The 25,774-nt window shown below is 47.2% G+C and overlaps 2 protein-coding genes across 2 annotated transcripts; both read left to right on the top strand.

Moving 5' to 3' along the window:
* The first annotated feature begins 906 nt into the window (after positions 1–906).
* LOC141489183 (uncharacterized) lies at positions 907–3,657 on the top strand. The gene has a single exon (XM_074189960.1). The coding sequence runs from the start codon at positions 1,937–1,939 to the stop codon at positions 2,693–2,695; it is 759 nt and encodes a 252-aa protein (XP_074046061.1). The 5' UTR covers positions 907–1,936; the 3' UTR covers positions 2,696–3,657.
* Positions 3,658–16,414: 12,757 nt separating this feature from the next.
* LOC141489182 (uncharacterized) lies at positions 16,415–18,354 on the top strand. Its single transcript, XM_074189959.1, has one exon. It carries the CDS (start codon positions 17,227–17,229, stop codon positions 18,022–18,024), a length of 798 nt encoding a protein of 265 aa, XP_074046060.1. The 5' UTR covers positions 16,415–17,226; the 3' UTR covers positions 18,025–18,354.
* The last annotated feature ends 7,420 nt before the right edge of the window (positions 18,355–25,774 follow it).

Genomic DNA, 25,774 nt, shown 5'->3' with positions numbered 1-25,774 from the left:
AGGGCTTCACACGAGGCCACAGAGACCCCACAGAGACCCCACAGAGACCCCACAGAGACCCCAGCCTCTCTATCTTGCCAGAAAAAAAAGTCTCCAGGGGTTTAACCATCTCAATGGTTCTTAGAAATCTTACTTTGGGAGGGCCTGTCAGAGCTCGGGCTCCTTAAGGTGCCCCTTTCTGTCAGGGCTTCCTTCCCTTCTCTGGTCTGCCCTCAGAGGGAGGCCACAGGGGAGGGGGCACAGGGCGACAGAGCCCCCCCCCCCCACCTCTCCATTCCCTGCCTTTCCTTCATCCTGCATTTAGCTTGGTTTGTCTTCTCCATTTAGATTGGAAGCTCCCTGAGGGCAATGACTGTCTTTGGCTTCTTTTTATATCCTCAGAGCTTAGAGCAGGCTCTGGTATCCAGAAGGTGCTTAAGAAAAGTTGATCAATTGATTGGAAAAACCAAATTCAAGCTGAATTTGGGAGCTGCTGCTGCCCAGCAGCCAGGGCTGGGGGCAGGGAGGATCTGGGCAGCAAAGGCCCATTGCCCAGACTCAAGGAAGGCCCAGGAAAGGTCGTTCCCAAGCCTCTGCCATCCTTCAACCACCTTCCCTTGGGAGAGCCCCTGAAGACACTTCTGGGGAACCCACTTTCCCACCTGCTTGGCTAGGGGCTGCAGACTCCCCAGACAAGCTGAGCACCCACTGGGTCAGCAGTGGAACTGGGTTGTGGGGACGGTCAGTCAGTCAGTAAGCACTCATTAGGCTCCTACTGTGTGCCAGCACTTGAGTACAAATAAAGGCAAACCATCCTTTCCTTTGAGAAGGCCCCTCCCCCATTTGAGGGTTAGGGTTAGGGTTAGGGTTAGGGTTAGGGTTAGGGTTAGGGTTAGCTTCCCCAGGAGCCTCCCCCCGCTGGACTCCTCTTGGAGAGAGAAGCTTACTGTGGAAAGCAGCTGGATGCTTCCAGCTAGGAGAGACCCCACTGTCCACCTCTGGGAGGGAAGGGCAGTGAGGCCCCCGCCAGCCTAGGACCGCAGGAAACAGTTCTGTCCTGTCCTGGGGACAGTTCTGTCCTAGCCTCAGATAAGGCTACCTCCGAGCCACATACAGAACAGACAAAGGGCCCTCCGATGGGGTCACTAGCATGAAGAGCACTTAGGGAGACTTCCTACAGAAGTGGTGGTCCGGGTCCTGGGATGGCTAGAGAGAATGCCAGAGCCCAGAGAGAAGGGTCTAATTCATGGAGCGTCCAGGAGGTTGGGGCCACTGGACGGCAGAGTCCCTGGGGGAGAGTGGGGCATGAGGCTGGAAAGAGAGGAGAGGGCCAGACTGCAAGGGGCTTGAAAAGTGAATGCATTCTGGAGGCAAATGAGGACTGTGGAAACTGAGAGTCTCCTGGGGACACGGGTGTGTATGCTGGGACCCCCTGGTCTGAGAGTGAGAGAGAGAATGGAGGCTCACTGAGGAAGAAGGGTGAGGGTCCGGGCTCAGCCTCAATGACCACGAGGGCCTGGATGGACTGATAAAGTTGGAGAAGTGGGATGGGGGCGATGAAGGAGCAAGGGACATTCTGCCTACCCTCCCCACAGGAAGCAGAACTGTCCTAGGGAGGGGGACTCAGCGATATTTACTAAAGGTGAGAATGGAAAACCAATGGAAGCTGTTTATGGGCCACTGGCCATCTCCTGGACAATAGCATCATCACCTAATGATGGGCTCGGAGGGAAGCAGCCCTACACAACAACAGGGAAGAAGGCTTGGGCTCCCCTTGGCACATCCTGCTGCCAGAGGGATATAAGAGCCCACCAGGCTGTGCCACCTTCACCCCAGTCCTACATCTTCCTTCTCTCTCTCTCTCTCTCTCTCTCTCTCTCTCTCTCTCTCTCTCTCTCTCTCTCACACACACGCACACACACACACACACACACACACACACACAACTGCTCCCACCATGGCAGACACCTGCTTTTCCAGACCCTGCATGCCCACCGCCTCAGCCACCTCAGTGTGCTCCAGTGACGTGAGCTGTAGCAGCAATGTCTGCTTGCCCCGTTCCTGCACGGGTTCATCCTGGCAGCTGGACGACTGCCCAGAGAGCTGCTGTGAACCTGGCTCCTACTACTCAACCTCCTGCTGCCAGCCGGCCTCCTGCCTGACCCTCGTGTGCCGCCCAGTCTGCTGCCTGCCCACCTCCTGCCAGCCAGCTTGTGAACCTAGCCCCTGCCAGGCCACCTGTACCTCCTCCTGCTCTCCAACCTGTTGCCAGTCCTCTGGCTGCGGGTCTTCCTGCTGCCAAGCCCCTAGTTTCACTGCCTCTCCCTGTGCGGTGCAGTCCTGCTGCTGCACGCCTCTCTGCTGCCAGCCCAGCTGCTGCCTGGCCCTGCCCGTGTGCTGCAAGCCCAGCTGCTGTGTGACCACAACCTGTTGTCCGGCCTCCAGCTGCTGCCAGCCCAGCTGCTGTCGCCCAGCCTCCTGCATCACCCTCCTCTGCCGGCCCGTGTGTGGTTCATCCTCCTGCTGTGTGCCCCTCTCCTGCAAACCCTCTTGCTGCACCACCACATCCTCCTCCTCTTCTTGCTGCTGCGCCCCGTCCTGCTGCCCAGCCTCCACCTGCTGCCGCCCCACCTCCAGTGTGTCCCTCCTCTGCCGGCCCGTCTGCTGCAAACCCGCCTGCTGCACTACCACCTGTAGTCAGAAGTCTTGCTGCTGACCAGAGGACAGTATTTCCCATTCTCTCTCAGACCCTCCAGACCTGCTGGACTTCAGCAGACCTTCTGGATCCAGGCCCAAACACCAGCCTGACCAACTGGCCGACATCAGCCCCAAATTCAGAGACTACCAGGCCACAGGCAAGATGCCAAATCAAATGCTACCCCCCACAGACCCATGCCAGGCCTCAGCCATACCAGGGCTGACCCCAGCCATGGCTCCTGCTTCCAGATGCACTCAGCTCAGCTGGCACCATCCCAGTTCTCAGGTTCTGTCCAAGCCCAGAGAGTGTGGGGACGGTCCCTGCCATGGGCCTGGCAATAAACCACATTGACTCACCTTCCTGGCTTCTCACTCACCCTTTTGCCTAATACTGGGCCCACCGGGGCTGGGGGAGTTAAGTCCTAGGAGAACTAAGGGGCCCACAAGGCCAAGGGAGATAGTACAGGAACCGACATTTTCATCCCTGGCCTACACTGTGCCATATGATGCCCATCCCCTCACCACCAGGCCACTGCCTTAAAACCTGCATCTACCAACACCACCCAGACAGGAATGACCTTGCATGCATTTAGGAAGGATGTCACCTTCTTCTACATTCACATTTCTGGGGAATGATCTTCCTGTTCCTCAGTACAAGGCTTTCTAAGGTTGAGCTATAAACAAATACACCTTTGAGGTTGGGGGACCCTTGGCTGGATATGGCAGGATCACAAACAGGGCTTCTCATGGACTCAGGAACCCTCCACCCTTTGTCCTCACTTACTGGATGTCTAGCACCTGGGGCCCAGAGCACAAGATTCCAGCATTTTGAGATGACTTTCTCCAGGAACCACCCCAGTGGGCAGTCAACCCAGTTCATCTGATGTCCTTGCTTCTCCCAGGTACTCTTTTAGGCCCTTTGCTCTAGTGTTGGGGCAAGGGTGGCGCTATCCCCAAGAGAGGTTGCCATGTCTATCTCACTGTTACCACATCTAGCAACAGCAGCAGTGCAATGCCAGAGGGCCATTTTTCCCAGTGGTTGCTCTCGGTCCCTCTTCCCAGGCCTCCTCCCCCAACTTGCTTCCCCTGGGACAGGCCCTTGGTCCTCAAGCCATAGCCCCAAGGGTCAGGATACAGCCAGGTGTGAGTGTCACCTGAGTGGGCTCCAGCTCTGGCTGAACTGGACTGCCGAGGAGGCCTAGCAGGGATCACGGGGGAGACATTAGGACACTGAGGTCATTGCCTGATCATCTGCCATTCAAGAGAATTTCAAGGATACAAGAGGGACAGAACAGGTGTTCAAGGGGCAGAAGTCGCCTTCTGCTGGGCATTGTCCAAAGTCTTGGCTCCAAACCGGAAGGGCGCAGTTCTGGGCTGGGTGCATGCAAGCCAAAACACAGAGGGACAGATCCGGGAAAAGGTCTTGGGCAGGACGGATCAATGACTGACCATTTCTCAGATTTCTGAGATGTGTCTAATATGGGACAAGGTGCTAGAATACAGAATGAAGGGAGAAAGCAGTCCCTTCTCCCAAGGGGCATCTCTTCTGCTGCCAGGAAGAAGGGGGGGTCCCAAGAGCCCCAGATTAGGGGAAGTTTAGAAAAGAAGCTTTTTGAGAGCTCTTATAATGTTCCAAGAAGTGTGCCAAGCAGGTTAGGAAGCAGATGTCGATCTACCTGGTTCAAGAGCAGGATTCCCAGTACTTTCTGCCCTGGCACCTGCTGGAGCCTCAGGCCAAGTGTAACTGCATAAGGAAACTTGGATAATGAGAATGACCAGAAAATATTTTCTTGGTTTATGTGCCTTACTCCTTCTGGTCCAGAGCCAGGATATCCATAAAGGAAAACAGTTCATTTGCGGTGAGTCTAGTGCCTCCCCCGCCTGGGCTCCAGACAAGGGCAGTCCCTGATCAGGGGTTCCTGGCATGCACCTCTCAGATAGAACATGGCTCTCCTCCCAGCTCTCCCTCATGGAATGAGAAATCATCAGTTACCTCAGGATCTACCTAAACTGGGTAACATCATTCGCCATCCCCACCTGGACCTGAAATCCTAAAGTCAATCAAAGAGGGCACCAGGCAGACAGGGAAGAATGATCATGTTGAAGGGCCTGACACAGAAGGGCAGTCACAGCTGGAGGAGGGGAGCCCACCTGGAGAGATGCCCCTTGTAGACAATCTCTGCATTCCCAGCATCCAGGCAGCCCCCAGGACTCTCTACTCTCCTAAAGTCCAAACAACTTACTAATAGCAGCCCCAGGACAATTTTATCCCACATCACGCTAGGGCTGATTATGAGCCAGTTGACTTCTCAGGGAAGGAAGCCAGAAAAGGAAGGAGGCGCTACCGTCCGTCTGAACAGGCTCCCTTGGTGGGAGACAAGAAGCCCAGTGACCAGGGATACCTCCACATGAGCACATGTGGACATTCACACATACAGACTTGTCCCTTGCTCCCTCCTTTCCTGGTGACTCCCTCTTTCCCTGCCAGGGAGGACATCTTTGGTTTGTGAAAATCAGTGTCCACAACAAGGGCACAAAGAGCACTCTTGACACCTGGACCTTTAAGGGGACAGTGGTCTTTGTTCAGGGTCACATGTTTAAGTTAGGCTGCCCAGCTGCCTATCCCCCAAGGGGAGAGAGACAAACCCAAACTGGGAAGAAATCATACTTTGGGAGGAGGCTCTTTCTAGACACTTCTTAGGGAGGACTCAACAACTGTCTTCAGGAATGTGGAGGAACCTCAGATGGGCGTGGGATGAGGCTTCTTACTCTTTGTCACCAAGAACAGAACATGAGAAGGTCAGAGAGATCCCGACCCAGGGATCAGGGTCGCCCCCCGCATTGGGACATGGGAACCTCTGCAGCCCTAGAAAGCCCAAGAGGCGCCTGGGAAGACCGGAGTCCATGGGACCCTCAGGCTGTTGGAGAAGAGACGCTCCATTTTACTTTCTTCCAGGGGCTGTGGCAAGTGTGTAACATCTAAAGAAAACAGGGGCACAGGGACTTCCCTCAGGGCTTGCATCCTACCAGAGGAAACAGGATGAAGATGGGCAAGGAGAAACAAAGGTATTTCAGGGGCAGAGGGCACTGGAATCTATAGGGAGTAGGAAAGACTTCCTATTAAATGTGACACAGAAGTCTGTCTCAGAGGAAGCTGGGGCCCACAGAAGCAGAGGTGTGGAGGGAGAACCGTCCAGGAGTAGGGGAAGGTCTGGACAAAGACACTGAGGTGGGAGATGGCCTAATGTGTATAAGACCCAGCAAGCAAGTCTGGGTGAAAGAGAACATAACTAAGGAAGTAACATGGAAAGATGGAAGGGCCCAGCATGGAAACATTTTGCAAGGCATTTTCTTTGAGAGGCCACTAAAACCTCAAGAGCACAGGAGCTTGTGCCAGCTCTCCTTCCCAAAGCACTGGGCTGTTTCTACCAGGACCAAGCAAGTGACCATTATCTTCTCTTACCCCAGAGCATCATGCCTATGGAGGGGAACACTGGTCATCCCACTCTTCAGCAGTTCTATACTCTCCCTAAAACCTCTTGGCTTAGATGATCAAATTCCTTTCTCTATGTTATTGAATAAATGTTCAATAAATATTTGGGTCTGGATTGTTGTGGAGAGACCAAGAATCCCCAGGAGACCAGGAAGGTCCGGGTTTCCTGCTTTAAGGACTCACCCCAAAGCCTTGAGTTTGGTTTAGAAGGAAGGAGGAAGAATGATTAAACACAATTAAACAAAGGGGACGGTGGCCTCTAAGAAGTCCCCACTTACTCTCAAGGCCCCAGGGATCACATGTGAGAATCTAAGAAACACTGACAAGGACCTACAGAGAAGTTTAATAAACTGTTTGGGAGAGGGAAGGGGGGTGACAACAACAAAAAAAAGCCTTTGTTTGTTGTGGTAAACACACACAAACATAAACACAGAATCACAATAACTTTGCAGAGGGGTATAAAAGCCTTGCCAGGAGAAAGGAGTTATCCAAAGCCACCTCTCTTCTGCTACTCCTCTCCCAAAGGAACCACCCACTCTAACCACCATGTGCACCACTAGCTGCTCCACCAGCTGCCAACCAACCTGCTCGGTGCCTGTCTGCTGTGTCCGTCCTTGCTGCCGCCCGGCCTCCTGTATAGTCCTGCTCTGCCGCCCAGCTTGCCCTGTGGTGACCAGTTGCCAGGAAGCCTGTGGAACTGGCAGCTGCTCCCCCAGTGGTGGCAGCCCCTGCCCATCCCCCTGCTGCCAGGCTGGTTCCTGTAGCCCTGTCTGTGTGTCCAGCCCCTGCCAATCTACCTGCTGTGTGCCAGTCTGCTGCAAACCAGCTCTGTGTGTGCCTGTGTGCTGCAAGCCTGTGGTGTGTGGGGTAGCTTCCTGTCAGGCCTCCTGCTGCCAGCCAGCCTCCTCCTGTACCCCCTCCTGCTGCTGAGAATGTCTTCTCCCAGTTCACTTGAGAGGACCATGGAAGAATCCACATTTTACATCACTGAGGTCAGGGCCACCTGCCACTGAGCAGGGCCCTCCTCATTTCCCACAGCTTGGAGTCTAGTGATAGCTTGGTTCTGACTTACCAGCTATGAGACCCAGGCTAAGTCACTGTTGCCAGAAACTACCCAGGCCACATCACGCCTTACAGATTCTACTATGGAACAGCAGCCCCCATTCCCTCAGTGAACCTTCCAGATCTGCCTCCAGGGAGATCCTGGCACATCAGGGCCTGGCTTTCTTAGTGCCCCTCTTCTCCTTGGGACCACTCCAGCAATGACCTCCCAAAAGTCAACGTGTAATAAAATCTCATGGAGACACTTCTAAAAATCACTTGGCACTTCTCTTTTCTAAAGCCTGGTGGTCCAGGTGGTGGCATGGGGCATAGAGGGGAAAGAAGGAGTTTCCCATATTTGCTGCGGGTGGGGGGGAGGAGAGTTGTCATGGACCAAGAGGGTCAGGATAGACTCATGGTCACCAGGAAGGGATTTGGCGAATGGGTATTGAAGGCTTTCTTCAAATTCAGATCCCCTGGGGGGAGAGTTGGGGGGCAGAGAATCAAACTCCTCCCAGTCTTCCTTTGTTGGGGATAGAGACTGGACTCTTCTCAGGTCACCCCAATTTGCATCTACTGCTCTGATGGGATTCATCTCCAGTTTGTCCCCCCCTCCCCCCCCCCGACTCTTTTGTCTTTTCCCAGGAGAAAGTAAGCTCCTGGAGGGCAGGGATCGTCTTTTGTCATTACTTGTTTCCCCATTTTGGCCCAGAGTAGATTCTTCATAAAAGTGGCCTGAATTGACAGGAAGTTCCCTCAGGGGTCACTGCCTCGGTGGGATCTGGCTATGCCTGAGGGCAAGTTCCAGTTCCTGTAGGTTTGGGGAGAGAGTGTAGCTTCTGGGAGGAAGATGTCCAGGGTCAGTGAAAAAGAAGTGAGAGAGAAAATCCTGGGGACCCTGTGCAAGGGGAAGCCCTGGGGGTGAGAGTACTGGAGTGTGCATGCGTGTGAGAGTGTGTAGTCTGTGTGTAAATATGTTTCTGTGTATGTATGTATGTATGTGTACAGAAGTGTGCTTGCAAGTTTGTGTCTGTGGGTATATGTTGTCTGTATTTGTATGGGCACATGTATGCGTTTTCTGTATGTGAGTGAGTGAGTATGTATACATGGGCAAGCAAAATCCCAACCCCCTCCTCCAGAAACAATAGTGCTTTCTGGACCTGAAGAAAAGTAGACCAACCAGAAGAATCCCTAATCATCAGCCTTCCCTGTTTCCCTGATGTCACAATGGCCCTGGAGTCAGTTATGGGGTGGGTTGACCCATTTATCTGCTCTAGTCTGAGCTGCGAGGCAATGCCCCATTGAGCTCTGATGGCCCACCTTACTACCTCCCATGGCAGCTCTAAATCTACTCCTCTTGCTAAGCATGGTCCAGGAATCCTCGGTCCTCCCAATGGGGAGAAATCCTTGTCTTCTCTTGAGCTAACCCCCAAACACCATCTACACTATCCTCTTTCTCCTCCCTGGGCCTAATAAGAATTGAAATTGCATTCTCTCCTTGCCAGTGACGACTGGCCTAGTTCTCACTGTGACCCATCTTGACTCTTTTAGAAGGTTATTCTTCAATTCTGACTGACTCTGGCTTTCTCTCTTTTTCTGTTTGTCTCTTGGGATCACTGGGTATGTCTCTCACTTTATCTCTCTGTCTCTGTCTCTATCTCTGTTTTTGTCGCTCTTTCCTATTCCCTACTCTATACTCATATTTCCAATAGCCCAGATAACAGCTCCATCACCATCACCTGAAATATTACAGAAGCCCCACAAGGTAGACTGGGGTCTTTCCTCTTTTAAATTCATCCTCCAGGCCAGGAATTTCTAACTTAAAAAAAATGGGAGCCATGAACACGTCCATAGCATCCCTGTGGATTGAATGTCAACAAGGATTAAAATGAGGCTTTGTCAACTTTTTGTTGTATTTTTATTTCTTTTCTCAGGTGTTTCCCCACATACACTTGTGAGGAATGTAGGGTGCTGGTCTTCACAGGGTGTGAAGGGGGGGTCCCTTTGAAATCCATTACAAAGGAGGAATGGCCCCAGTTAATCACAAAATTGGGAGAGTTTTCCTAATCCCATTCCAGAGCTGACAAACCCAAGATTAGAAGAAACCAGTCCCCAGCCAGTCAAGAGTGACCTGGAGATGTTGACCGAATGCAACTGAGTTTGTGCAATTAGGTCATTGAATATTATCCCACACAGCCCCTGTGCAGATTGGGGTTCATCAGCATATCATGTGTTGTATGATGGGGGAGAATCATATTGGGGCGGGCATGGGATGGGCAGACCTCTTAGATTCTAACTCAAACTCTGAGAGCCTATGAAAATCCAAGAAGGAGGGGAAAGAGTTTCTGAAGACTGTAAGTTATCTGATGTTCACGTGCTACCTTGTGCCTCACACTAGGTGAGGTAACCATATCCTGCAAGATTCATGAATAAAATCTACAATTTGCTTTCATTCTAGCAGGTTTTTCTTTCATTCATTTATAACACAATTTAATTTGATTTCACCACCCTTGGTACTTTTTGGGGCCACAATTTTGGCTCCTCCTCTGTGGAAGCTGCCACAATGATGATCCAAAAGCAGCCTGATCATATCACTTTATGACACAAGTATATGTTGTCAAATGGAACATAAGCTACTTTGCTGTTGACCCAGTTCTGCCCAATCTCTTTTCCTATTCTCCAGACCTCCTAGACAATGTTGTTTGGTGGCACTGGTACCTCTGACCTGCTGGTCTACCAACATGATGCTCCCCTTTTTACCCAAGCTGGGAAGGCTCAGTCTACCCCTCCACCCATTCTTCTCCCAGGTTCAAGATTCCAGCTTGAACCTTATACAAGAAGCCTCCCTGACCCCACTTACTAGTGTTCTCCCTCAGGTGATCCTTGACCCATCAGCTTTCCTTTCTGTTACTGGATTTTCAGGTCTTAGCCATCTGACTGGTCAGGAGCAGTGATCTCATAGATGTTTACTAAAGGGTACAAATGGAAACCAGATGGAGGATGTTTACGGGCCTCTGGTCACCTCCTGGACAATGGTACCATCACCTAATGATGGGATCTGAGGGAAGCAGCCCTACACAACAACAGGAAAGAAGATGGGCTTCCTTTGGCACATCCTTCTGGCAGAGAGAAATAAAAACCCACTAGGCTATGCCATCTTCACATCCAGCCCCACACCTTCCCTCACAGCCACACACACACACACACACACACACACACACACACACACACACACACAGTGCCCCACATCTACAAGCAAAATCCAAGTGAGGCCCAAGCACTATGACCCTCACTGAACTTCTTTGCCACTCTTAGCTGCCTGAGTCTCCCCGCACTGCTGCTTCTAGCACTGCACACACCTGTTTTTCTGGACCCTGCATGCCATCAAACAAAATTAAAAGCCTGGAAAAATAGGAAAAAATGTAAAATATCTCATAGGAAAAAACAACTGACCTGGAAAGAAGATCTAAAGAATCTGGATAATATCTTTGAGGAAATTATGAAGGAAAACTGTCTTAATAGCCTAGAATGAGAGGGTAAAATAGTTCTTTTAAGAATCCACCTATAACTTCTTAAAAAGATCCCAAAATAATCTGGGATGGGGGTGGGGCAGGGCAGTAACCTGAGGCTGCTGCCCCTTTTAGCTACCTGTCCACAGTAACATCCTCTCCTCCAGCTCCTCTGACCCCATGGGCCAGGCCCCTGACCTCCTGGCTTAACAGCTTCCAATGAGCCACTTCTCCCACATCAGCCTAGCTAACCAAAGGAGCTGGGGGTGCAGGGGCTGGCCATCAGCCCCTCTACGCCCAGTCAATCAGGGTGCTCCCCACCTGCAGGCAGGAGGCAACATCCCATAAGCCCAGCCCTCTCTGGGGGAGCCTTCCTGTTAAGACTAGATGGGTGGGGCCACACCTGGCCACTCCTGGCCCAGAGGCTTTAGCGACCTCTTGGAATCTTGTTTCTAGTAGTTGTTTCCCCCAAGGTGAGCCAAGGTCCCCTTGGGTGTGTTCAAGGAAGAAAAGTAGGGGAGGGAGGGAGAGATGCCATATATCCTGCAGCTCTGCCCTGCTGGAGTAGCTGGGCAGCTCCCTCAACTCCCACCCCTTTCCTCGGGTCCCCAAGTCAGCAGATTAAGCATTTTATAAATTGTATTTTAAATAAATGTTTTAAACTTGTCAAAAAAATCCCAAAATAAAAACTCCAAGGGATATTGTAGTCAAATTCCAGAATTATCAGTTCTCTTTGAATACTGTGAGCACTCAGAAAGAAATAATTCAAATGCCATGGAGTTACAGACAAGATTACATAGGACCTAGTTGCTTTAACATTATAGGATCAGATGCCCTAGAATATGATATTCAGATGAGCAAAAGAGATTGGATTACAACCAAGAATCAACTGCCTATAAAAATGGAGCATAATCTTTCAGAGGAAAAGATGGAAAGGGGGCTATCCATTCCCAAAGGATGGTAGAGGGCACTTTCAAACTTCCCTGATTAAAAGATCAGAGGTGAACAGAAAATTCAATATTCAAACACAAGACTCAAGAGATGCGTAAACAGGTCAACAGAAAAGAAAAAAAAACATGTTATCAATAAGATCAAACTGTTTACATCCCTACATGGGAAGATAATACTTTTAACTCTTGAGAATTATATTTCTAATAGGACATTTAGAATGAGTATACTTAGACAGAATTGAATTTGATGTGATGATAAAAAAACCATTTAAGGCATGAAAATAATTGTATTGGGAGAAGAAGGCGGTAATAGAATAGGGTAAATCACATCACATGAAGAGGCAAAAGGACCTATTATAGTAGAGGGAAAGAGGGGAGGGGGTAAGCATAGATTGAATCTCATTCTCAATGGATTTGGTTCAAAGAAGGAATTACAGACATACACAAATGTGTTTAGAAATTTATCTTACTCTATAGGAAAGTAACAGGGGAAAAAGGAAAGAAAAGGGAAGGATGGGCTGATATTATAGTGAGGGATATGCTATGCTTTTACTTGTTCCACCCTATGGCCTGATTGATAGGGTACAGGAATATTGGAAATGGTCTGGTTGCTGTGGGAGTCTCTTGGCCTTAAAAATGGCTTCCTCCCACCTCAGCAAGGCACCGTGTTGTACCATCAATACCAGGTAAGCCTGGTACATCTAGCAACAGGATGCAACTACTTGATGGATCTAACCTTTTTTTCAATAGACTAATCATTAGTATTGTCTTTCCTCCAAAACCTTCCATTCTTGAGCTACTCATAAGTGTTACATGATTGGCAAAAGCTTTACACTAGAATGATGTCAACTTGCCATCCATAGAATTATATTTCTCTGCTGTTAGTACACTCCCTCGAGTAGGATCTCATCTGATACTAGGACAATACAACTTGCCATTAATGGGACTGTACTGCTCAGTTGTATAGGGCATAAAAACCTCCCAATAAAATTCAGAAAGGCAGAAATAGTAAATGCATCTTTCTTAGATCATGATGCAATAAAAATTATATATAATAAAGGGCCGTGTCAAGATAGACTAAAAACTAATTGGAAACTGAAGAACCAAATCCTAAAACATAAGTGGGTCAAACAACACATCATAGAAAAAATCAATACTTTTATTAAAGAAAATGACAATATATCCAATGACAATGACAATATGCTAAAGCTTAGGGGATACAGCCAAAACAGTTCTTAGGGAAAATTTTATAGCTCTAAATGCTTAAAATAATGAATAAAATAGAGAAAGAGGAGATCAATTGAGCATACAACTAAATAAGCTAGAAAAAGAACAAATTAAAAATTCCCAATTAAATACCAAATTAGATTAATAAAATTGAAAGAAAACTATTGAACAAGTAAATAAGTTGGTTTCATGAAAAAATCAACAAAATAAACTTTTGATGAATTTAAAAAAAAAGAAAGATGAAAATCCAAATTACCAGTATCAAAAATGAAAAGGGAGAATTCATCACCAATGAAGAGGAATTAAAACAAGAATTTGGAGCTATTCTGCCCAACTATATGCCAATAAATGAAACAGAAGAATATTTACAAAAATATAAATTGCCCAGATTAACAGAGGAGGAAATAAAACACTTAAAGAATCACATTTCAGAAAAAGAAATTGAATACATCACCATGAACTCCCTAAGAAAAAATCTGCAGGATCAGATGGATTTACAAGTGAATGCTACCAATATTTAAAGAACAATTAATTCCAATACAATAAAAACTATTTGGAAAACTGGTGAAGAGGCAGTTCTACCAAATTTATTTTATGACACAAATATGATGTGAATATATAAGCCAAGAGTAGTCAAAATTGAGAAAGAAAATTATAGACCAATTTACCTGATAAATATTAATGCAAAAATTTTAAATAAAATTTTAACAAAGAGATTACAGCAATTTATCACCAGGAGAATACAATATGAAAGGGCAGCTATGTGACACAGTGGATAGAGCACTGGCCTTGGAGTCAGGAGGATGGGAGTTTGAAGCCATTCTCAGACACTTAACACTTACTAGCTGTGTGACATTGGGCAAGTCACTTAACCTGATTGCCTCTCATTCAGGAAGATCTTCAATTAGCACAATTCATATCTGGCCACTGGACCCCGATGGCTCTGGAGGAAAAAGTGACACTGGTGACTTAGCATAGCACCACCTCACTCAAATCCAATTCATGTGCTTGTCATGGCATCACCTCCCTGATGTTATGGTCTTCTTCAAGAACAAAGGACAAACTTTATCATCATCAATACAATATGACTCATTAGAATTTACACTAGTAATGCAGGGTTGATTCAATATTAGGAAAACAATCAGTATAATTGAGCCTATCAGTAGTAAAATGAACAGAAATCATGATTATCTCAATAGATGCTGAAGACGTTTTTGAAAATTGCAATTTTAAATATTAAGACTACAATATTAAGACTTTAAAAAACACTAGAGAGCATAGGAATAAATGGATTTTTCCTTAAAATGATAAGTATCTATCTAAAACCATTAGTTAGTATTATATGAAGGGGGGTTAAATTAGCAGCATTCCCAATAATATCCAGGGTAAAACAAAGATGCCTGTTATAACAATTATTACAAAAAATTATCTTTAGCAATAAGAGAAGAAAAAGAAGTTAAAAGAATTAGAATATGCACCGAGAAAATAAAACTCATCCTTTGAAGAAGATGTAATGGTATACTTAGAGAATTCTTGAGAATCGACTAAAAAACTACTTGAAACAACTAATAACATTAGCAGAGTTGCAGGATAAACTCACATAAATCATCAGCATTTCTATATTTTACCAACAAAGCCTATGATCATGAGATAGAAAAGGAAATTCCATGGAAAACATCTGAAAACAATATAAACTATTTGGTATTCTATTTGTCAAGACAAACACAACAGTTTTATGAATACAACTACAGATCAATTGTTCATGGGTAGGTCAAGCTAATATAATGAAAAATGCCAATTATAATGCAAATATAATGAAATATATAATTCAAATATAATGAAAAATGCAGATTAGAACTACTTTGAGATGTTGGAGGAGTTGTGGGAAAACTGGGACACTAATGGACTGTCAGAGGAATTGTGAACTGATCCAACAAGAGAGCAATTTGGCACTATACTCAAGGAGATATAAAACTGTGCATAACCTTTAATCCAAAAATATTATCACTAGATCTATATCCCAAAGAGAGATGTAAAAAACAGAAAGGACCCACATGGAAAAACATATTCATAACTGAATTTTTTGTGGTCCCAAAGAATTGGAAATTGAGGGAATTCCCATCAATCGTGCCATATGAATGTAATGGAAAAACCTAGAATGACATATATGAACACATGGTGAAATGAGCAGAACACTGCATATAATAACAGCAACATTATGGAATGATCAATTATGAGGGACTTAGCTCTTCCCAGAAATGAAAGTAATCAAAGACAATTCTAAAAGAATTATAGAAAATACCATCCATGTCCAAAGCAAGACGTTTGAAAAATGAATGCAAACCAAAGTCTACTTTTTTAAGTTTTTAAATTACTTTTTTGCTTTTTCCTTTCTTGTGACTTTTCTCTTTTGTTCTGATTCTTCTTTCACAGCACGACCAACATTGAAATATGAGCAGCTTGATTATGCATGGATACACTATACCAGATTATTTGCGATCTTACGACAGAGGGAGGGAAGGATTAGAGAGAAAAAACTTTGTGAAAATGAATTTTGAAAACTATCTTTACATATAATTGAAAAAATAAATCAAATTTAAAACAAAAGGGCAACACCAAGAAAACATAGATTATCCGCCTGTCAAGATCATACCATTCATTTGTAGAACCACTGGGTATAGCAAATGGAGAAGTTTTGAATACTGTGAATAAGTTTCCTTACCTTGGAAGTACAATTTGCAGGGATGAATACATTGATAACGATGTTGATACACACACTGCTAGATCAAACTCAGTAGTTGGGAGGCTCCAAAAGAAAGTGTGGGAAAGAAGAGGTAATAGACTGATGACCAGACTGAAGGTCGACAAAGCCATTGTCCTGATTTCAATGCTGTATGCCTGTGAAACCTGGACAGTCTACCATGCTAGGAAACTGAATCTCTTCTATTTGAATTGTCTTAGGAAGATACTGAAGTTCACCTGGCAAGAAAAGGTGCTAAACACTGAGGTCGTTTCATGAGCTAAATTGTTAAGCATTTAAACTCCACTAAAGAAAGTAAACTCCAATCGACCGGCCACATTGTTTGAATGCCAGGAGTAAGCTTGCCTAAAATACTATTTTATGGAGAACTCACACAGGGCAACTCTAACATGAGGGTCAGAAGAAGCAAAACAAGGATACTCTCAAGATTCCTCTAAAAGATTTTGGAACTGATTGAGTGATATGGAAGACTGGCACAGGATTGCCCAGCATGGTGGGCTCTCATCAGATAGGATGCTGAACTCTACGGGCAAAGCAGAATTGAAGCAACTCGAAAGAATGGCCAAGTGCCCAAATTCAAAGAATTCCTCCCCAAAGTTCACATGGCCTATTGGTGCCAACCTATGGTAAAGCTTTCTTAGCTCGCATTGACCTGATCAGCCACACTGAATACATTGTGACTCAACTCTAACAGACTGATGTCATTTTGGTCTCTTCAAGAAAGGACAACAACCAACCAACAAATGAATGAGACTGAAGGAAACAAAGTCACATGCAAAGAGGCTGGAGAGTAGGAGAGGTCCCAGCCATTGACACAGTTGGGGCCATGCTTTTGGTCCCTCCTCTGAGGAAGCTGCCACAGTGACCATCCAAAAGCTCTGATCTGATCACATCATTTAATGGCCCAAGGATCTGCTGTTAATCAACACAAACTACTTGGTTATTGGCCAATCCCAGCCCTGCCCAATCTCTTCCCTGACCCTCTAGACCTCCTGGACAATGCTGTTTCAATGTTCCTTTAGGTCAGATGGGCCTGCTGGTCCCAATAAGATGTGTTCTGTCTCCCCAAGTTGCTGGAAGGTCTCAGAGTGCCTCTTCTCCATCCTCCTCCTAAGTCCAGGACTTTGCAGTTTGGACCTTGTACAAGAAGCCTCTCTGACTCAACTTGTCAGTGTTCTCCCCTCAAGAAATTGCCCTGAAGCTTCTTGTCTCTGCGTAGGTGACCTTCAACCTGCCAACTTTCCCTTCTATTACTGGATGCTTGAGACTTAGCCTTGTGTCTGGCCAAGAGCAGGGTTCTCATAGAAGTTTACTAGAGGGTAGAAATAGAAACTCAACTGAGAATGTTTATGGGCCACTGGCCATCTCCTAGACAAAGGCACCATCATCTAATGATGGACTCTGAGGGAAGCTGCCCTACAAACAATAAGGAAGAACTCTGCAGCTCCCGTTGGCACATCCTCCTGGCCAGAGGGATATAAAAGCACACCAGGCTGTGCCAACTTCACACCCAGCCCCATACCTTCCCTCACACCCACACATCCACACACCCACACAGCTGCTCCCACCATGGCAGACACCTGCTTTTCCAGACCCTGCATGCCCACCACCTCTGCCACCTCAGTCTGTTCCAGTGATGTGAGCTATGGCAGCAATGTCTGCTTGCCTAGTTCCTTCACAGGCTCCTCCTGGCATCTGGACGACTGCCCAGAGAGCTGCTGTGAACCTGGCTGCTGTGGGCCCTCCTGCTGTCCAACCCCCTGCTGCCCACCCACCTCCTGCCTGACCCTTGTGTGCCGCCCAGTCTGCTGTCTGCCTGCCTCCTGCCAGTCAACCTGTGGACCCAGCCCTTGCCAGGCCACCTGCACCTCCTCCTGCTCACCAGCCTGCTGCCAGCAGTCTTGCTGCCAGTCTTCTGGCTGTGGGTCTCCCTGCTGCCAGCAGTCCTGCTGCCAAGCCCCTAGCTGCACTGCCTCTCCCTGTGTGGTGCAGTCTTGCTGCTGCTCCCCACTCTGCTGCCAGCCCAGCTGCTGCCTGGCCCTGCCCGTGTGCTGCAAGCCCAGCTGCTGTGTGACCACAGCCTGTTGTCCAGTCTCCTGCTGCTGCCAGCCCAGCTGCTGCCAACCAGCCTCCTGCATCTCCCTCCTCTGCCAGCCTGTGTGCAGTCCAGCCCCCTGCTGTGTGCCCCTCTCCTGCAAACCCTCTTGCTGCACCACCACATCCTCCTCTTCTTGCTGCTGCGCCCCGTCCTGCTGTCCGGCCTCCACCTGCGGCCGCCCCACCTCCAGTGTGTCCCTCCTCTGCCGGCCCGTCTGCTGCAAACCTACCTGCTGCAGTACCTCCTGTGGCCAAAAGTCTTCCTGTTGACCACTGTCCACTTGTTCTTCTCAAACCCCACTAACCTGTGAAGGGCCTCCTGAGTCCATCCACAAACACCAGTCTGAATAACTGAACAAAATCATCCTTGAAGACAGTCGATCCACCAACCACCAACAGACCACCCCACCCTCACTGACAAAATTGGAGTCTCCCACAAAGCTCTTCCAAACCATGGCTGACCTCAGTCATTGCTCCTGGTTCCATATGCCCCCAGCTCAGCCTGATCCATCCTGGCACTGCCGCCAGATCTCAACCTCTCTCTAGGATCAATGTGTGCAGGGATGGCCCCATGCTGGGACCCACCTGGCAATAAACTGTATCAACTCACCTTCCTGGACTCTCACATGCTCTCTTTCCTTATCCTGGGGTGGAGGGGGAAGGTACAAGGACCTACAGAGGACAACTGGGTAGATGAGATGATGATTGAATGACCATGACAACATGCAGGTGCTTCACCATGTGCTGACCCATTTCCTGACACATCCCTCTCCAACATTTGCTGTACAACACGCACACTCATCAACCTGCCCACCTCGCTATGATTCTCTTCCCTTAGAACTCTTTCCCTGCTTTATACATTTAATTTCATTGTGCCTAGTTCAAGGGAACCAGACAACCAGACAACCAGAATATCTCGAACCTCAATCTGAACACCACCAGTACACCAGGTGAGTGGCATGAGGAGAATGTCAGAAAATGCTCTCTTGATTTGGAGGCCTCCTTATTCCTCCAGGTCCAGAGTCAGGACACTAGGGACATTTGCAAGAATTACCATGTTGGAAGACCTGACTCACAACAAAACAGTCATGGTATGTGGGAGCCCACCTAGAGAGGTTCCCTTTCCCAAATGATAGGAATAGTCAATTTTCAGAGGGGGAAAAATTAAAGTTCTGCAGAGTCAAATGAAAAATGCTCTAAACCATTCCTGAGTAGAGAAAGGTACATTAAAACAACTCTGAGGTAACATCTGAGATTTATCAGGTTGGCTGATAGGACAGAAAAGGAAAATGATAGGACATAGAAAAGCTGGAACAGTAATTCACAGTGGTGTTGGGAACTTATCCAACCATTTTGGAAAGCATTTTGGAGCTATATGCAAAGGGTAAGAAAATTGTGCAAATCCTTTGAAGCAGCAAAATCACCCCTAAATTTATAGCTCATAGAGATAAAAAAGGGGAAAGGATTCACATGTACAAAAAATCTAACACAGCTCTTTTTGAGGTTGCAAAGAATTGGAACTGTAGGAGATGCCCATCAATTGGCAAATGGCTATATGTGTATGTCATGGAATAGTATTGTGCTATAAGAAATGTTGAACAGGCAGATTTCTGAAAAACTGGAAAAGTCTTGCATGAACTGATGCAAAGTGAAGTGAATAGAACCAGACGAATGTTATACACAGTAACAGTAACATTGTACAATGAGAACTACTGTGACCAAAGACAATTCCAAGACTTGTGATGGAAAATGCCACCTACATTGACAGAATTAACTATGGAGTTTGTATACTGACCAAAGCATTGTATTTTCAATTTATTAATTTTGTTTTTTGTTGTTTTTTCCTTCTGTTCAGATTCTTCTTTTTAAAACATGACTAATAATACAATTAGCATGAATGAACATGCATAAGGTATGTCGGATCATTTGCTCTCTTGGAGAATGGGGAGGGAAGGGAGGAAGGAAATAATGTGGAACTCAAAATCTTACAAAAACTAATGAATAACTTATGAAAATCAGTACCCTCAACAAAGGCACCAAGAATGCTCTTGCCACTGGTCCCAGGAAGGGGACAATGAGTCTCTTTGTTCAGGGCCAAATGTTTAAGTGAGGCTGCCCAGAGAAGAGAGACAGACCCAAGCTGGGAGAAAGTCAGATACTTCTTAGGGAGGACTCAACGACTGTCTGCAGGGATGCAGAGGGACGTAAAACAGGAAGGAGATGAGGCTTCTTGTCCTTTGTCACCAAGAGCAGAACATGGAGAAGGTCAGAGAGATGGGGGATCAGGATTTCCTCCTGTGTTGAGGAAATCCTGATCCAAGTTTCAGAGACACCTCCCCATTCAAATTTGGAAACCTCTGCAACCCCAAAAAGCCTGATGAGCAATTGGAAAGTCTGGGGCCCATGAGCAGTCGCAGAGGTGACCTTGCATAAGCATTCAGGAAACCATACTGTCTGCCAGGGACTATGGAAAGTGTGAAACATCTAAAGAAAACAGTGACATAGTGATTTCCCTCAGAGAGCTTTTATCTTATCAGAGGAAACAGGATGAAGATGGAAAAGGAGAAACAAATGCATTTTAGAGGGACAGAGGACACTGGAATATGAGGATCTTGTTGGTGGTGGTGGCCACGTACATTGAATTGAAGATGACCATACTCGAATGATGCCACGACATCCACATTATATTTATTGGAGTGATGAAAAGATTGTCCAAAGACATCCTTCTCAACTCCCATTTTGAGAACCTTTTTCCTCCTTGGCCTGATTTGAAAAGAAACAGGCCTGGTGATGTCTGGATGCTGTGGGAGTCTGTAGCCTTATGGATATGGTTCCCTTATGTAACAGAGAGTTACTGCAGTATAACAGGGAGGCTGGGCAGAAAACCATCATGGTGATTTTTGGTGGCAACTTTGCAACAACATGCTATAACTAACTTGAATCTCTATCTAATGATCAGACTGATGATTGAATTTTTCTACTCAGCTCTGCAACCTGACTTCCCCCAGAATCTAAAGTCTTTAGTTTCCTGGATGCCACCTGGAGGGTCATGGGAATAATGGTGCCCTATGATCAGTTGGTCTCATTTATGATTGGAACAATGATTTCATTCAGACTCACACATGCATTGTCAGAACTAACTCAGTGTTTAGGAGACTCCCAATGAAAGGGTGGGAGAGAAGATATATTAGACTGACTCTCAAAATGAAGGTCTGGGGGTGGCTAGGTGGTGCAGTGGATAGAGCACCGGCCCTGAAGTCAGGAGGAGCTGAGTTCAAATCCAGCCTCAGACAATAATTAACTAGCTGTATGGCCTTGGGCAAGCCACTTAACCCCATTTGCCTTCCAAAATCCTAAAAAAAATGAAGGTCTGCAGAGCCACTGAGCCTAGGTCAATGTGTTAGTGCTAAACCAAGAAATGGAATTGTCTCCATTCGAATTGTCTTAGGAAGATTATGAAGATCCACAGGCAAGAAAAGAAACCAAACGCTGGGGTCCTTTCTTAAGCTAATCTGCAAGCATTCAAATCCTGCTCTACTGAGAGCAACTCTGATAGACTGACACCATGTTGGAATACCAAAAAGAATATTTTGTCGAAAACTCAAACAGGCAAGTGCATAAGTGGGGGGTTAGGGGGATCAAAAAAAAGGGATACAAGGACACTCTCAATGTCTCTCTCAAGAACCCTGGAAATGATTGTGGGACAAAGGAAGACCCTGGTATAGGACTGCCTGCCATGGCCTGCCCTCATCAAATAGGGTACTATGCTCTCTGAGTGAAGCAGGATGGAAACAGCTCAAAGGAAGAGTGAGATGCTTAAGTATAGGGTGCCCACTGCAGCTGTTCACATGGTCTATTGGTGCCCATCCTGTAGCAGAGCATTCTGAGCCCATATTGGTCTTCTCAGCCATGCTTGGGGACACACAGTTCAACACAGTCATTTTGATCTCTTCAAAAATGAAGGACAACAGCCAACCAAGAGATCAATAAAACAACCAGCAGGGCAGTCTGACTGAAATGGAATGTGGCAGAGGAAGAAACATAGAAAGAGGCTGGAAAACAGGAAGGGCTCAGTTGGTGAACATTTTCTTCCACAGGCCCCTGAAGCTTTATGAGCACAGGAGCCTGCGTGTGTGTGTGTGTGTGTGTGTGTGTGTGTGTGTGTGTGTGTGTGTGTGTCCTGGATTCTGTTTGTATTGGGGTCTCCACACCTAAAATGGCACTTTCATAGGGCCAGAAAAAGGAGATAAACCTGCCTCTAGTGCCAGTTCTCCCTCTCAAAGCACTGAGAAATTTCTACCAAGAGCTAGGATGTGACCATTACCTTCTTGCAGCCCAGAGCATCATGCCTGTGGAGGGGAACACTGGTCATCCTCACTCCTTAGACCTTCTCATCTCTCATTGGGACTTATTAGAATGAGAACCAAACCCCACAGCCTGGAAGACCAAGCTCCTCTTCTCTTGTGATGGAATAAATGTTCAATAACTATTTGGGTCTTGATGGTTATGGAGAGGCCAAGAATTACTATGAGACCAGGAAGGGTACAGCTTCCTGTTTTAAGAACCGCCCCCCCCCCAGTCTTGGGTTTGGCTTAGAAGGAAGAAGGAGCAATGAATAGGTAGACACAATTAAACACGCCTCAAAGAAGACCCCAATTACTCTCAACCCTCCAAGGAAAACTTCTGAGGGTCTAAAAAACACTAACAAGGACCTAAAGAGAAGCAGACTAGCTGTATGGAGGAGGGGAGGTTGGGAAGAACAAGAAGAAAGGAAACAGTCCCTGTTTGCTGTGGTAGACACACACACACACAAACACACACACAGACAAATGCTATACAGAGGTAGAAAAGTCTTGTTCACCTCTCCTCCTCTCCCAAAGGAACCACCCACCCTAACTACCATGTGCCACACCAGCTACTCCACTGACTGCCAGCCAACCTGCTCAGTGCCCGTCTGCTGTATCCATCCTTGCTGCCGCCCGGACTCTTGTGTAGCCCTGCTCTGCTGCCCAGTTTGCCCTGTGGTGACCAGCTTCCAGATGGTCTGTGGAGCTGGCAGCTGCTCCCCCTGATGCTGTGGTGTCAGTCCCTACCCATCCTCCTGCTGCCAGGCTTGTCCCTAAAGCCCTGTCTGTATGTTTAGCCCCTGTCCATCCCCCTGTTGTGTGTTCAACCCCTGCTAATCTTCCTGCTGTGTGCCAGTCTGCTGCAAACCCACTCTGTGTGTGCCTGTGTGCTGCAAGCCTGTGGTGTCTGTGGTGCCTTCCTGCCAGGTCTCCTGATGCCAGCCAGCCTCCTGTACCTCCCTGCTCTGTGGCCCCTCCTGCACCCCCTCTTGCTGCTGCTGAGAACATCTTCTCCCAGTTCCCTTGAGAGGAGCATGGAAGAATCCACATCACAGGTCTCTGAGGTCATGGCCATCTGCCCTCCTCACATCCCACAGCTTGGAGTCCAGTGATGGTTCTGCTCTGCTTCACTAGCCATGAGACCTGGGCAGGTCACTGTTGCCAGAAATCACCTGGGCCTCATCATTCCCCAAGGACTCCACTATGAAACAACCCCCATTCCCACAAGGAACCTTCTAGATCTCCCTCCAGGGAGATGCTGGCACACCAGGGTCTGGCTTTTTTCAGTACTCCTCCTTGCCTTGGGGACACATCAACTTTACCCACCCCAGTGACCTCCCCAAAGCCAACATAATAAAGTCCCTTGGAGACACTTCTAAAAATCACTTGTTCCCTATCTTTTCTGGTTCAAGGAGTGGTCTGTGGCACAGAGGGGAAGGAAGGAATTTCCCACATTTTTTTCTAGGGAGATGTCAAGGACCAAGAAAGTCAGGATACACCCATGAGCACCTGGAAGAGATTTGACTAATAGGCATTGAAGGCTTATTTTTCAGTTCTGGATCTGATTGGGGGAGGTTGCGGGGTAGAGGATCAAACTCTTCTTAAAGTCTTTCTTTGCTTCTGTTGCTCTGATGGGGATTCACCTCCACAGAACAAGATGCCACAACAAAAAGTCATCCCCCCGGTTCCCCCATCTTGACTCCATTATTTCCTCCCAGTAGAATGTAATACTGGAGGGCAGGGACTGTTTTTTGTCATTAGTTGCTTCCCCAGCTTGGCCCAGAGTAGCTCCTTCATAAATGTGGCCTGGATTGGCAGGAGGAAGCTTCCTTGGGGTCACTGCCTGGTGGAACCCTGGCTAATGGGGGAAGACAACCAGCTATAACTGAAGGCAGGTTCCAGACCCTGTGGGTTTGGGGGAGAGAGTCGAGGATGTTCCTCATGTAGCTTCTGGAAGGAAGATGTTGGTGCAACAGGGTTGGCGAGAAGAGAGAGAGTCCTGGGGACCTTGTGGGAAGCTCTGGGGCAGGGGGACTGGAGTGGATGTGTGTCCATGGGTCTGTGACAGTGGGAGTGTGTGTGTTTTGGTGTGTATTTGTGTAGGTATGTGTGTCTGTCTGTGACTCTATTTGTGTACTGTCTGTGTGTCTGTCTGTTTCTGTTTTATATGTGTCTGTGTGTGTTTGGTTTTTTGCAATGTGTGTATATGTGTGACTGTGTGTCTCTGAGTGTGTGTGTGTGTGTGTGTGTGTGTGTGTGTGTGCATGTGGAAGTCTGAGCATCCATCTGTATTTGTGTATGTGTGTATCTACACACATACACATGCGTGTGCGTCAGTGGGTTTGCGTGTGTGTGTGTCTTCTCTAGATGTGATGGGGGGCCTGTGAGAGTAGGTGTGTCTAAATATAGATGTACATGTGGCTGTTTGCATGTAACAGGATGTGGGCCTCTCCCAGTCTGGTTCTCCCTATTTCTAGCTCTCTGTATTTCTTCCTCTCTCTATTTCTTTTTCTCTCACTCTCTTTGCCTCTATTTGTCTTTCTATGTCTCTTTGTTTCTGTCTCTGCTTCTGCCTCTGTTTCTGTCTCCATCTCCATCTCTGTCTCTGTCTCTCTGTCTTTATCTCCCTTAATCATTGTCTCTGTCTCTGTCTCTGTCTCTCTCCTATTCCCTTCTCAACATGCATATTTCCACTAATCTACCTACCAGCTCCAACACTATCATCTGGACTAGAGAAGTAGCCCCTCTAGGTGCTCTCCCGTCCTTTGTTTTTCAATTCTATCCACTAGACCAGGGATTTCTAACTCAAAAGAAAAAGGGCAACTGCTATCTTATTGTCTGATCTTACTCTCTCTTTTGCTTTGTTTCTTCCTTAAGGATCTGATTTCTCTCATCACATTCAATTTGGATCAGTGCACACCATGGAAACAACATAAAGACTGGCAAACAGCCTTCTGTGGGGGGGGAGGGGGAGGGAAGCAAGATTAGGGGAAAAATTGTAAAACTCAAAATAAATAAAATCTTTTTAAAAAAAGAAAGGGGGCAGCTAGGTGGTGCAGTGGATAAAGCACCGGCCCTGGAGTCAGGAGTACCTGGGTTCAAATCGGGTCTCAGACACTTAATAATTACCTAGCTGTGTGGCCTTGGGCAAGCCACTTAACCCCATTTGCCTTGCAAAAATCTAAGAAAGAAAGAAAGAAAGAAAGAAAGAAAGAAAGAAAGAAAGAAAGAAAGAGCGAGCTACTAATACTCCAAAAGCTCTGTTCTGATCACATTAAAGGCCCAAGTATCTGCTGTCTAACAGAACACAAACTACTTTGCTGTTGGTCAATCCCAGCCCTATCCATGCCTCCTCCTGCTCTCCAGACTTCCTGGACAATGCTGCATAGTGTCACTAGTACCTCTGGCCAGACTGGCCTCCTGGTCTCCCAACATGAAGCTCCCTGTCTCCCCAAGCAACTGGGAAGGCTCAGACAGCTCCTCCCCATCCTTCTCCCAGCTCCAAGTTGGACCCTGTACAAGACAGCTCCCTGGCCTCACCTGTCAAGGTTCTCCCCTCCTGAAATCACCCTGAAGCTTCTTGTCTCTGCTCGGGTAACTCTTGACCCATCTGCTTTCCCTTCTGTCACTAGATGCTAAGGCCTTAGCCCATGGTCTGGTCAGGAGCAGGGGCC

Source organism: Macrotis lagotis, chromosome 5, assembly GCF_037893015.1.
Source record: "Macrotis lagotis isolate mMagLag1 chromosome 5, bilby.v1.9.chrom.fasta, whole genome shotgun sequence".
Classification (NCBI taxonomy): domain Eukaryota; kingdom Metazoa; phylum Chordata; class Mammalia; order Peramelemorphia; family Peramelidae; genus Macrotis; species Macrotis lagotis.
This window is presented reverse-complemented; position numbering and strand designations above follow the sequence as displayed.

Bases quoted from the DNA above. Each gene is read 5' to 3' on its own strand.
- LOC141489182 (XM_074189959.1), top strand. From the start codon at position 17,227: ATGGCAGACACCTGCTTTTCCAGACCCTGCATGCCCACCACCTCTGCC.
- LOC141489183 (XM_074189960.1), top strand. From the start codon at position 1,937: ATGGCAGACACCTGCTTTTCCAGACCCTGCATGCCCACCGCCTCAGCC.